This window comes from Theropithecus gelada, chromosome 4 (assembly GCF_003255815.1).
Source record: "Theropithecus gelada isolate Dixy chromosome 4, Tgel_1.0, whole genome shotgun sequence".
In the NCBI taxonomy this organism is placed as follows: Eukaryota; Metazoa; Chordata; class Mammalia; order Primates; family Cercopithecidae; genus Theropithecus; species Theropithecus gelada.
In genome coordinates, this window is record NC_037671.1 from 48,347,597 (window position 1) to 48,360,001 (window position 12,405).

At 40.0% G+C, this 12,405-nt stretch overlaps 1 protein-coding gene and 1 non-coding gene across 4 annotated transcripts in view; one reads left to right on the plus strand and one right to left on the minus strand.

The window, feature by feature from the left end:
- CLIC5 (chloride intracellular channel 5) overlaps positions 1-12,405 on the minus strand; it is a 173,396-nt gene that overhangs the window by 110,232 nt on the left and 50,759 nt on the right. For 2 of the 3 annotated variants that reach the window (XM_025382425.1, XM_025382426.1), the window contains exon 1: positions 967-1,377. The exons of the other annotated variant lie outside the window; for it this stretch is intronic. In XM_025382425.1, coding sequence (XP_025238210.1) covers positions 967-1,029 — 63 coding nt within the window. In that variant the 5' untranslated portion in view covers positions 1,030-1,377. Of the gene's footprint in view, positions 1-966; positions 1,378-12,405 lie in introns of those variants that run through there. 3 annotated transcript variants of the gene reach the window in all.
- On the plus strand, positions 3,779-3,885 carry LOC112623922. The gene has a single exon (XR_003119271.1). It is a non-coding gene; the product is annotated as a U6 spliceosomal RNA (small nuclear RNA).

Here is a 12,405-nt window from a genome sequence, read left to right on the forward strand (position 1 = left end):
CGCCCAGGCAGTCCCCGACTTCCCCTCCCCCAAGTCCTGGCGACTGTTTCTGCTCAGCCCTGGAGGCTACTCTTCCGCAGCCTCAGGTTTCCCTACTTCTGCAGCGTCTGCACCAAGGGCTGATCAAATGTTTCTTTCTCCTTACACCGGCGGACCAGGAAACGGCGCCGCGGCCTCGCCTCCATCCTTCCTCCTACAGGTTGCAAATAAAGTACAGCAGCTCTGACATTAGGCAGTTTCTGTCCAGGTAGCAAGGCGACTTCATTTAAATTTGCACTGTGCTCCTTCATCCCTGTCTGCATCAGGTTGAACGATAGGCTCTCCGTACTACCAAACGCCTAACATTTCCTCGATACTGCCTTGAAAAATTATGATTATGACAAAAATAATAACGTCGGAGAACGGAGAGCTTGTTTTCTGCTTTGCAAGTCACCAAGCAAGAAAACACTTTTGTCTCCTTGGCTTTTATTTTAGGATCTCTGAGCAAAAGAGAGAAAGGGAATTTTACGAAATGTCATTTTCGCTTTGCCAAAGATAATTGTGTCAATAACGTTTCTCTCCCATCCCTCCCCTCCTCCCGTTTTAGAGGAAAGGTTCACGGGTCCAGCCAGGTTCTGCGGCATCCCGACACCTGGGGACATCTTTCAGGACCAGCCCGAATCGCGCCCGGGCAGGGCTCTGGACTCGGACTCCCAGCGGTGACAGCGGAGGCGGGGGCGGGGGTTGACACACTGCAGGTCAACTCTCCGAGAAGATAGCCACCTGCCGGAACCTGCCTTCCTCCATTCCGCCCAGGAGCCTCGCAGCGGGGCGCTGGCCTGCGGAAAGGCCATGGGGGAGCGCAGGGCTCCGTGCCGCCCTCCTGGGAGGGTCCGAAGTCCAGTGCACCCCGCGCTCTGGTGCGTGAGCCCGGCGGGAGACGCGGCAGGTGCGGCAGGTGCGGCGGGAGCCTGGACTCCGACCTACCTTCACGAAGAGCTCGATCTCGGGGTCCCTGTCGTCCCCGTTAGCTGTCGCCGAGTCTGTCATGCCGTTGGCGCCCGGGGCCACCGTCCCGGGCCGGGGAGGCGCCACCTCTGCAGCGCCCGGGCCAGCACTCTGCGCTCCTGCCGCTGCCCAGCGGGGCCCTTCTTCAGGGCGCTGTTTAATTTTTCACAAAACCATCTATTTCTCCAGCCCTGGCAGCGGGGTCTGAGAGATCAGTGTCCCAGGTGCTCACAAGAAAAGGAGCGAAGCCGGGAGGAGGCAGGGGGCCACGGTGAAAGCCGGGTTAAGGGGATGACAACAGGTCTTGGGAGCAACAAGTGCCGGGCTGCCCGGAGGTGTCACAGGATCCGCGACTGTCAGCGATCCCGCCGCCGCCAACGCGCCCAAAATAGCCGACGGCTGCAGGGCGGGGTCAGCCGGGCGGGGACGCAGCGGGGACACCCCGGGAGCTCCGGCCTGGGCCGGGCCACGGCCCCCGCCCCAAGACCCGGCAGGGCAGGAGGCGGGGACAGAGCTGGCCCTGGCAAAGCCACATGTCCTGGGGGCTGATAATGAGGGGGAGGGAGAGAGAGTCGAGGAGAAGGGGAAGGGGAAGAGGAAGGGGAAAAGGGAAGGGGAAGGAAGAGAGGAGATGGCTCTCAAGTCTTCTGTTTCTTTAATAAAGCGTCAGCTCCTCCGAGTTACTCCACTACCAGCGTTACCCACTTGGAAAACCCTTCCTGTCTTAGCGATGCTCAGAACCCCCACCAAAAGGGGCACTTGCCATCCTTGGCCTGAGCAAAAGGAGAGTAAGTTGCCGGGGAGGGGCAGGGCAGGGGTGGCGCCTGGAGCACAGGGGTGAGTCAGCTGGGTCAGGTTCGGCTCAGGGAAGGATCCATGCCTTTCAGCCTTCTGGGTTTGTTTATTTTTCTTCCCCTTTCTTTCATTTTCTTTCTATTTCTTCCTCTATTTTCTGATCTTACTTCATTCTGATCTTACTTCATTCACACTTATTTATTCATTTTCTGTTGATGGACATTTGTGCAGTTAACTATCATGACTAATCTGTCATGAATATTCTATCAAACATCTTTTGGTTGGATTCACAGACACTTTTCTCTTGGATGTATACTTAGGAGTGGACTTGTTGAGTTGTAGTGTATGAGAATGCTCTCCTTATGTGTACACTGCCATAGGTTTTCTAAAGTGGTTGTACCAACAAACATTCCCACCCTTCATTTCTTTAAAAAATAGTTACTGAATCTTTTGCACCAGAATCTGGTGGAATTCTCTTTGTCTTCTTTGGCTTCTCTTTAATTAATCCTGTTTGTGCTCTGTCTTGCCTTACTAAAAACATGTATTTGTTTCATAGCTTTATAAAAAAATTCATTGCTTAATAAAAAATAAGTAATAATACTTACTATGTGCTAGACAAAAATGTTGAGCACTTTACATGTCTGAACTTGTATAATATTTACAAATAGTATAATGATCCCAATTTTACAAGTGGGGAAACTGAGACATGAATTATTTAAGTAACTTACCCCTAGTCATTCAGCTAGGAAATGATGAAGTCAGGATTTAAACCCAGACAGACTTGAGCCTGTCCTCTCAACTGCTCTGTAAACTGCTTTTCTTAGTGCACACTATGGAAGTCACTTTGAGAAAATGAAGACATAGTTTTAACGGTCTTAACAGAGATCAAAATCCCTTTCAGAATAATAGTTATATGAAAGGAAAACTAAGGCTGCCACATGAATTGGGAAGATGAAGGAGCTATACAAGCTGTCATGTAAAGATGCTATTTACCATGGTTGGGGTGAGGAGAGGAAAAGACTTCATGGAGCCAAAGGCATTTTAGCTGAATCTTCCTGAAAGGTCAGGCATCTGATAGGCAAAGAATAGGGAAAGGCGCCCTCACTACCCTTTATGGCAGGCTGTTTCTCCACAGACTCTAGTTGCAAATTCCTCCTTCCTGAAGAAAGCAGTCACCAAGCCTAACGTGCAACCCTCTTGGTACATTACAGCTTAATGAAGGTGATGTTTAATTGCTTTCCTCCTGCTTGGTTTCAGGCTTACATCACCAAAGCCTTTAGAGAAACGGTCACCTTCACAGTTGTACATTCTGAGCCAATGACTACATACTTTAGGGAAGGACCAAGGTTACAGAGGGAGACTGGTGCCTTCACTGCATGATGCACAGACTCAAAACATCCCTGCATTGAAGTAGGGGCAATATTCATAATGGCAATGTGGTAGTAGCAAACAAAATTATATGCATAAAATGCCTTGAGGGTTTTTGTTTTTTGTTTTAATGAAAAATGTGTTACACGTATTTTAGATCATTTCCTTGACTATGATCTAAACAACGTGTGGTATGATTTCCCTTTCCTTAATCCCAAACCTATCAGAGTTAACTTTCATTTTAACTTCTCCAAATACCTACTGCTATTAGAAAATTGGACAGATTCCTTTCAAGAACATTTTATAGGAAATATCTCCCATTTGGACATCCCTGCAGATAATTTATAGTTTTGATATTATAAAGCTTCATGCTGCAAAAAAAAGTTCTTCTTTGGCCATAAACTATTTCTGTGCATATTTTCTATTTTCAATTTCATATTATGCCTTAGAGCTCAAGATAAAAGGATTTTATTTTGTACCCTTTAATGTTAAAGAATAATTGGTTAGAGTCAGTTCCAGCTTTGTCCAGAGAAAAACACTATATGTCTACTTCCAGCCCATAGTTTCACAAATGCGGTGCAAGTTTTGAACAAATTTTTACCAGGAAAGTACTCTAAAAACATATTAAGTGCTCACTTTGGCAGCACATATTCTAAAACAGAAACCACACAGAGAAGATTGACATGGCCCTAATAAAAGGGTGACATGCAAAACAGTGTAACATTCATATTTTTGTATGACTGTTGAAAGTGAAAACTGTAACATATCTGATAGCATTTTTAATATATTTAGATTCAATAATATGACCACTGCAGCATAAAGGGTAAAGCGCAAGGAATTTATACAGTTGTAAGGTATATATACTTTAGTTGATATAGTAAACTCTAAGTAGCCTGAGAAAACCTAGGTGTGAGTATTGTAATCCCTAAAGAAACAGCTATATGAGTTATAAAACAAAAGTATAGTAAAAAAAGCCAACAGATAAGCTAAAATGGAATGACAAGAAATTTTCAAATAATCTGAAAGGCAGAAAAGAGGAAGAGAATAGAAAACTGATAATAAAATGGTACACCTAAATATAACCATATTAATACTTAAGCTAAATATAAATGGTCTAAACACGTAAATTAAAAGCTGAAGATTGTTGGATTGGATAAAAAAGCAACAAGAAGACCCAACTACATGCTGTTACAGAATTCACTTCAAACACAATGTTATTGATAAATTAAAAGTAAAAGGATGGGAAAGCCCCTGCCATAAAAAGATTAATCAAAAGAAAACTAGCCTCTAAATTAATATAATTATTAGTAATATATAAACTTATATTAATGTAAGTCTATTAGACAAAATAGACTTCAGAAAAAGGAAATTATCAGGAATAGAGAAATTACATAATAATAATAACAAAAGAGCCAGCTCACCAAGAAGATATAACAACCTTAAATGTGTATATACTTAATAACAGAGCTTCAATAATGATGAAACAATAGCTGATGGAACTGAAAGGATAAAGACAAATACAGAACTATAGTTAGAGACTTCAATTCTCTTCTTTTAGGAATTTATAGCACAAGTAGACAAAAAATCCATAAGAATATGGAATATAGAAAACCTAAACAACATTATCAAAAACCCTGACCTTATGAACATTTATGGAATATCCCACCCAGACAACAACATAATGTACACTATTTTCAAGTATATATGGAACATTTACCAAAACAGATCACATGCTGGGTCACAGAACAAACTTCATTATGTTTAAGATAATGAAATTATACAAAGTATGTTCTCTGACCATAGCAGAATCAATTAGATTAATAGCCAGAAAGATATCCAAAATGCTTCCAGTTATTTGGAAATTAAGCAACACACTTTGAGAAATTCATTGATCAACAAGGAAGTCTCAAGGATTATTTAAAAATATTTTGAATTGAATTCAAATGAGCATACAACATATCAAAATTTGTGAGATGCAGCTAAAGCAGTGCTTAGTAGAAAATTTATACATAAAACACTTATTTTAGAAAATAATAAAGTTCTGAAATCTGTAATCTAAGCTTCCACTTTAAGAATCAAGAAAAAAGAATAGCCAGCTAAAACCAAAGCAAGCACAAGTAATAAAATGATAAATATAAAAACAGAAATTAATGAAATTGAAGAAAAAATAAAACAATAGAGAAGACCAATAATATTAGAGGCTGGTTTTTATAAAAGATCAATATAGTTGATAAATTTCTCAGTAGATTTACCAAAAAACTAGAGAGAGAAGACACATTATCAATGTTAGATATGAAAGATGGGATATCAACTATGAACTACACAGATACAAACAGATAAGGGAGTACTACAAATGACTCTCTGAACATAAATTAGACCATTTAGATAAAATGGATGAAAGACACAGACTAACAAAATTCACTCAATGAGAAGTAGATAACCTGAATAGTCCTATATTTATTAAGCATGTTAAATTCATAGTTGAAAGCCCTCCAAGAAAAGAAAACTACAGTCCCAGCTATCTTCATTAATGAATTCTACTAAACACTTTAGAAAGAATAACACCAATTCCATACAATCTCTTCCAGTAATGGGAAGAGGAGGAAGCAAAGGACTTGTATCCAGGATTTGTAAAGAATTTTTACTTATAAACAGGCAAATATGCCCCGTAGAGTGCACATGTTCAATAAATAATTGTTGACGGAATCAATGAATGAATAACCAGCACTTCTATTTGCGGTGTCCTCCATCTGGGATTTTGACCTTCCATCAGTGAAATGGACACTACAGTGTGGAGTTTTCATAAAGATTCTAATTTGAACTGAAGCATATGAAAGAGTTAGGTCATAATAATAATACTTAACATTTGCTTAACGCTCACCATGTGTTGGGAGCTCTGAAGTCCTTATTAGCTCACTTCATTTCTATAATAATCCTATGAGGTAGTGTTATTAATCCCATCTCACAAATAAAGAAGCAAAAACTTAAAAAGGGTAAGTAATGTATCCAAGGTCATGTGGATAGTTATAAACAACAGAGCTGGGACTCCCTCCATTGCTAATGCCCATATTATTAACCACAGGATGTGGCTGGAGAAGGTCGTGATGCTACTAGAAATTTAGAAATTGCTTACTGAATTGGTGGAATAAGTAAATGACTAGTCTTGGATAAGAAATGGCTAAGGTTAGGGATTTTGGATTTCTCCTTTACTCTGCTTAAACTAAGAGACACCCAGAGGTGAAATTAAAAAGGAAACATAGGGCCCAAGAGATGGCACACAAAAGTTAAAAATTACCCAGCCCTAGGAAACGGAAGTTATGGGAGCCAAAGGGCAGGAGAAAAGTGATCTGAGGTCATCTTCTGTTGCATCATCATGCATTTTTGGCAGGATTTACTGCTCTGGTGATTGTCCTCACTTAATGGCCAAGGTCCTACTTTGCTCTGGCAAGATCACCTTAAAAATACAACTATTACACAAATACTTTTTAAAGATCCTTGGACAGAGTCCAAGATAAATACATGTAACAAAATTCCAAAAAAAAATCCACCCACAACTGTCACCTAGTATTACTCTGATCTACACATCTGATTTTCTTTTGGCGAACAGTACATCTTGCTAATTGACCAGTAATGGTCTTTAATAACTCAAAAAAGGGAATACCATTAAACAGAGCAAGGGTTGGGGGAAAAGCAAGGTGAGGGACACGGGTCACCTTGGAAGCCAGCAGCTGCATCGGTGGGAGTAGAATGAAGAATACTTTGAGGGAATTGGGCAAACACCCATGACCCCACAGATTAAAGTTTTGAAAATATATAGAAAGAGTTGTTATAATCATAGACAAATAGGTTCTATTTGCCCTGAGTTACCCAGTTTCCTTGGGGATCTACCTTCCTCCATTCACAGTACCTTAGGTTCAAGTAAAGCCTTAAGGATGGTCAGGTGACTCATGTTGGCCAGTTAGAGCAATGCAACCTCTAGTCACAGTGATTGATTCAAAATGGGCACATTATCAACTGGAATCCAATGAGATTCAATTCTGGGACTTTTCTCAGAAATTTAGAAGATCATTTTTCCTTCTGCTGAACTTACAAACAGACTAGGCTATGATCCTAGAGCTCTTTGAACTATCCCACCACCACTAAGACAGAACCTGACTGACAGTAAAGCAAACAGAGAGCAAACAAGGGCCAAGATATGTAGAGAAGAAGCCCAAGTTCTGACTTGGATGTCTTAGTGCCTGAAACTTCATACCACTAGATTTTCCTGTCCTAAATGGTTAGTAAAATTCTTTTTTGACTCAATCTTGAATTGAGTTTTCTAATGTTTGCAACTGGACATTTATTTATACCCACATCAGTTAGAATCTGTATAGAGGGCTGTAGGCAAGAGATGGTCTATAAGATAGAAAAAAGACCTCCTGGCTATTAGAAGGTGGACATGAGGCATCAACACAGTGATGCACTTTAAGAATGAGGCCAATCCTGAGGTGAATAAAAAGTATTAAAGTTCCAAATCCTCATAAAAACACAACAGTCTCCTGAGCTAAGATACAAAAGCAAAAATATGTTCAGTAATTGACAGAATTCCAGAGAAAGGCTATATGCGTAGATTTAAGGTGATCATACATGGTACAGAATAAAATTTTAAAAATAATAAATAAAGTCTCCATTAATTGATTTTTTTCAAAAGAGAATGTATTATAGTACAGTAAAAAGAGCACTAGACTGAGATCCAAAAATTCTGAATTCAAGACTTTCTACCCCTCTAATCTGGTTGTTCAACCTCTCAGATCCTCAGTTCCTTTACCTGTAAGACGAAAATAACTATATTTTCCCTGAAGTTTGTGTAGTTTGATTAAAATTATTTATAAATAGATATAATGCACCCAACACAGTGACTGACCCATAAACAAAGAACAAAAGAGTTATTTTTCCCCAAATGTGTATAAGGCAGGCATTGAGCAAAGCATTTCAGAGGCAGCATCTCACTTAATCCCTCACTGCAAACTTCAGTATGTGGGAGCTGCTATTGTTACCTCATTTTGCAGATGAAGAAGCTGATATACACGAATTAGTCAGTAAGCTATAAAGCGCTAGAGCTGAGGATCTGAATCCCAGGTTGTCAGAGTCCCAAGTACCTCAATAAATAAGCGCTAGTTAGTATTATTTTATTACGAATGTGTTTAGGTGAATAGTAAACTAAAGAAAACTAAAGAAATAAAAATAGTAAAGGCCCAGCCTGGAAATGAAGGCTGAAGATCAGCTGCTGAATCATTCAAAAAAAGAAATGCTCCCAGGTAAAGAATGGAATGCTGGATGGCCTTTAACATGGTTTGGCTCTGTGTCCCCACCCAAATCTCATGTTGAATCGTAATCACCATGTGTCAGGGGAGGGACCTGGTGGGAGGTGACTGGATCATGAGGATGGATTTCCCCCTCTCTGTTCTCATGATAGTGAGTTCTCATGAGATCTGATGGTTTAAGTCTGTGGCACTTTCCCCTTTGTTCTCTCTCTCTCCTCCCACCAAATAAGACATGCCTTGCTTCCCCTCTGCCTTCTGCCATGATTGTAAGTTTCCTGAGGCCTCCCAGCCATGTGGAATGGTGAGTGAATTAAACCTCTTTTCTTTATAAATCACCCAGTCTCAGGTATGTCTTTATAGCAGTATGAGAACGGACTGATAAAGCCTTCATCTTTATTTCAAAGTTTCTCCCTTGCATGGCATGAGCTCTTTGAGCTACATAAGAAATTATTTCCTGAAAGGGATAAAATACCATGGAGAAAATTGCAAGTGCTTTCTTGGAGATGAACAGAGTTGGTCTAGCCTGAATTATTATTATTATTTTTAAGAAAAATCTATCCTAAAGGTAGGGAAGCAATGCAAAAGTCCCCCCGCAGAATTCTAGGAATATGTCTGTATTTAAGCTTTTTTCTCTTTCCATATACATCCTTGTATATACATCGCTCTCCAATTTATAATCTCAAAGAAATAGAATGAAACATTTTCTGGTCATAGTGAGGCAGACACAGAGGAAATTCACTTCTGTAGCACTGTAATAAGTACTTCTCTTTAATCTATATTCAGGGAGGTAGCTTTGATTCTGTTTTTGTCATATACTTTACTCAACTGTGCAATCTTTTATGATCTGCCAGGAAGATTACTCCTACCCCCATAAAACTTGGTTGATAGAAAATCAGAGAGCATTATTTTAATTGCTTCAATTTCCTTCTTCCAAGGAGGAGGCAGAAAGTTCTTCAAATATCTCAATTTCATTAAATTCGACAAACACTTCCTGGGAAACTGTTCTGTGCCAGATGTTGTGCTCAATGCTGGGGATAAATTTATGAGTAAGACCCAGGCCTTGCTCACAATGAGATCATAGTGCTCAAAATGCATGTGGGGTGCTCCCACCCCTCACCCCATTTCCAGCTAAGTAGATACAATATGCTTTCAGGAAAATACAATTGAAATAAAGCTAACAGCATTGAGAAAAGATGCTCCTTGCCTAAGTCTGAATAACCAGAAGATGAGATAACCAGATGAGATAGCACCAACTGCCTCACAAATTAGATAGCAGTCTCATTTGTGATTCCACTGAGATGGCAATGCCATAATTATCATTTTCACATGAATTTATCTACTGACCACCTATTTATATCTCAAGTGCTCTTAGAGACATTGAGTATACCTTAGGGAATAAAACAGTTGTGAACATCCTGTGCCTGGTGGGTCTTGCAATCCATTGTGGGAGACAGAACAAACACATAAGCAAACAAATAGAGGTACAATATTAAATTATGATCAAAGCTAACAAAGAAATCTGGGTAGAGAATCATAGTGAGGGGGGCGAGGAAGCCTCCTGCACAGAGGTCCACTGGGAAGGCTTCTCTGAAGTGATGACATTTAAGCTCAGACCTGAAAGATGAAAAGGAGCTGTTCATTTGAACACTGAAGGGAAGAGAGATTGGAACAGCATGTATGAGGGCCCTTAGGTGGGACAAAGCATTTCATGTTGGAGGAGCTGAAGTCCAAGCTTGAATTCCCCTGTTATATCCCTACGGGGGTCTACATTATGTGATCACATTTTCACCTTTCGCTATGTAATTATATTATCCAACCTTTGTAGTTTCAATACATCGCTGGAGAAAATCTGCCCAGAAGTTTTCATTCAGTGAAAGAGTTCCAGCATAACCAATAATGTTGGCTCCATTGAATATATGTTGAGTTTGCAGAAACTCACTTAGAAGAAACAATTTTTGTATTTCTCTGTAATTATTCATAATTTCTTCAATTAGATGCACTTTGCAAAAATTTGCAGTGCACTCCTGTGTATAAAAGATAAATATTATTTTAAGACACCTTTGCAATATAAATTTTGTATCTCAAAATTCCTTACACTTGATTTTGCTCATTGGCTGCAACTACAGAAGGCCAGGACTTGTGGAGGATGGGAGAAGCTTCTCCCAAAGGCTGATATTTTAGCTAAGTGATTTTATGCTTTTTTAAAAAAGAAGTTCAATCCATTACATTGAAATTAATTCTTTTTTACCTTGCTCTTTTGTCACCTCGTAAACTGAATCATTGTTATATTTCTCTCTCATAAAATTAAGTCCCAGGATGAACAAAGCAGAATATAGACTCAGTCATTTATGCCCCGTTAACACAGCACAAAGTCACTGCATCAATGGACACAAGACTTAATGCCCTTCATGAAGCCTCCCAACATTAAGGTGCAAAGAGTCAAACTGCTGACCTAAGCTCTGCCTTACTCATAGGCACTGGCTCCTTGTGGGAAGTCAACAAATTAAAAGGCAGAAGGATGCAAAACAGCCACGCCAAAGTGGTCTGGTTGAGTTCACCAGTCAACACCAACGCCTCCTCTGCTCCCTTCCAGCTGGTCATAGAGATGCTGCATGCCTGGCCATGTGAATGCTGACCATACAGCATCACTCACCCCTTCTCGGGAAGTCCCAGGTGGTTGGAGTCATTCACCACTGGGTGGCCATCTGCTTGCAGTGAATAAAAAATAAGGGGGTCCTGTCTAAACAATGAACAGTACTGACCCTCTGCATGCATTGGTCACAAATGGGGATAAAATATTGTAATACTAAAAGCTAACTAATACTGTGCATGCATGATTATACCTCCCATTTATCAGTATTTGAAAATCTGTTTATATTCCTTTCTCTTCCAGTAAGCTATAGGTTATAGATGCTTCTAAGGCATAAATGTTCTATTCTCTCTCTCTCTCTCTCTCTATATATATATATATAAAAGACTTTATTTTTAGAACGGTTTTGGTTCACTGCAAAATTGAGCTGAAGGTATAGATTTCCCATATACACCCTGCCCCAAGACATGCACAGCCTCCTGCATTATCAACATTCATCATCAGAGTGGTACATTTGTTACAACTGACAAACCTACATAGACACATCATAATCACCCAAAGTCCATAGTTTCATTAGATAGTTTACATTTACTCTTGGTACTATACATTGTATAGTTTTGGACAAATTTATAATGACATATGTCTATCATTACAGTATCCTATGGAGTATTTTCACTGCCCTAAATATCCTCTGTGCCCTGCCTATTCATTCCTCCCCCATCCCCATTAACCCCTGAAAATCACTGATCTTTTACTGACTCCATAGTTTCCCTTTCCCAGAATGTCATTTATTTGAAATCCTACAGAATGAACCTTTTCAGACTGACTTCTTTAACTTAGTAATATACATTTACGGTTCTTCCAAGCCTTTCATGGAGTCTGTTCTTTCTTTATATCCCTACCAATGAGCACAGTGCCTCACACAGAGCAGACACTTAACAAGCAGTTGTTGAATAAATGGGCGAGGGAATGAGTGTCCTTCATGGCAGAGTTCACTTAACAGCTGTTTACTGAGGCTTTCTAAGTGCAGGCGGTCAGCCAGACATCTTCAAACAATAATAATATTTGCATGGGACTTTCAAAATTATTATATTATCATAACAGCAGTCCTGAGAAGTAGAAGAATAGACATTTTTCTTATTATCCCCATTTTAACAAGATCAGAAAACAGATGCAGAGAAGTAAAGTGACTTGCCCAAGTTCCCTGAACTAGAAAGTGGAAGAGCTAGGACTAGCCTCTGTGACTCTCCAATGTACCTTTATGCCTTATCCTATATGTTGTCTCCCCTAAAACCTGACTGTGGGTCATCGAAACTGACAAATGTTTAACAAGAAACTAATTCATGATGACATAGCAAAAGG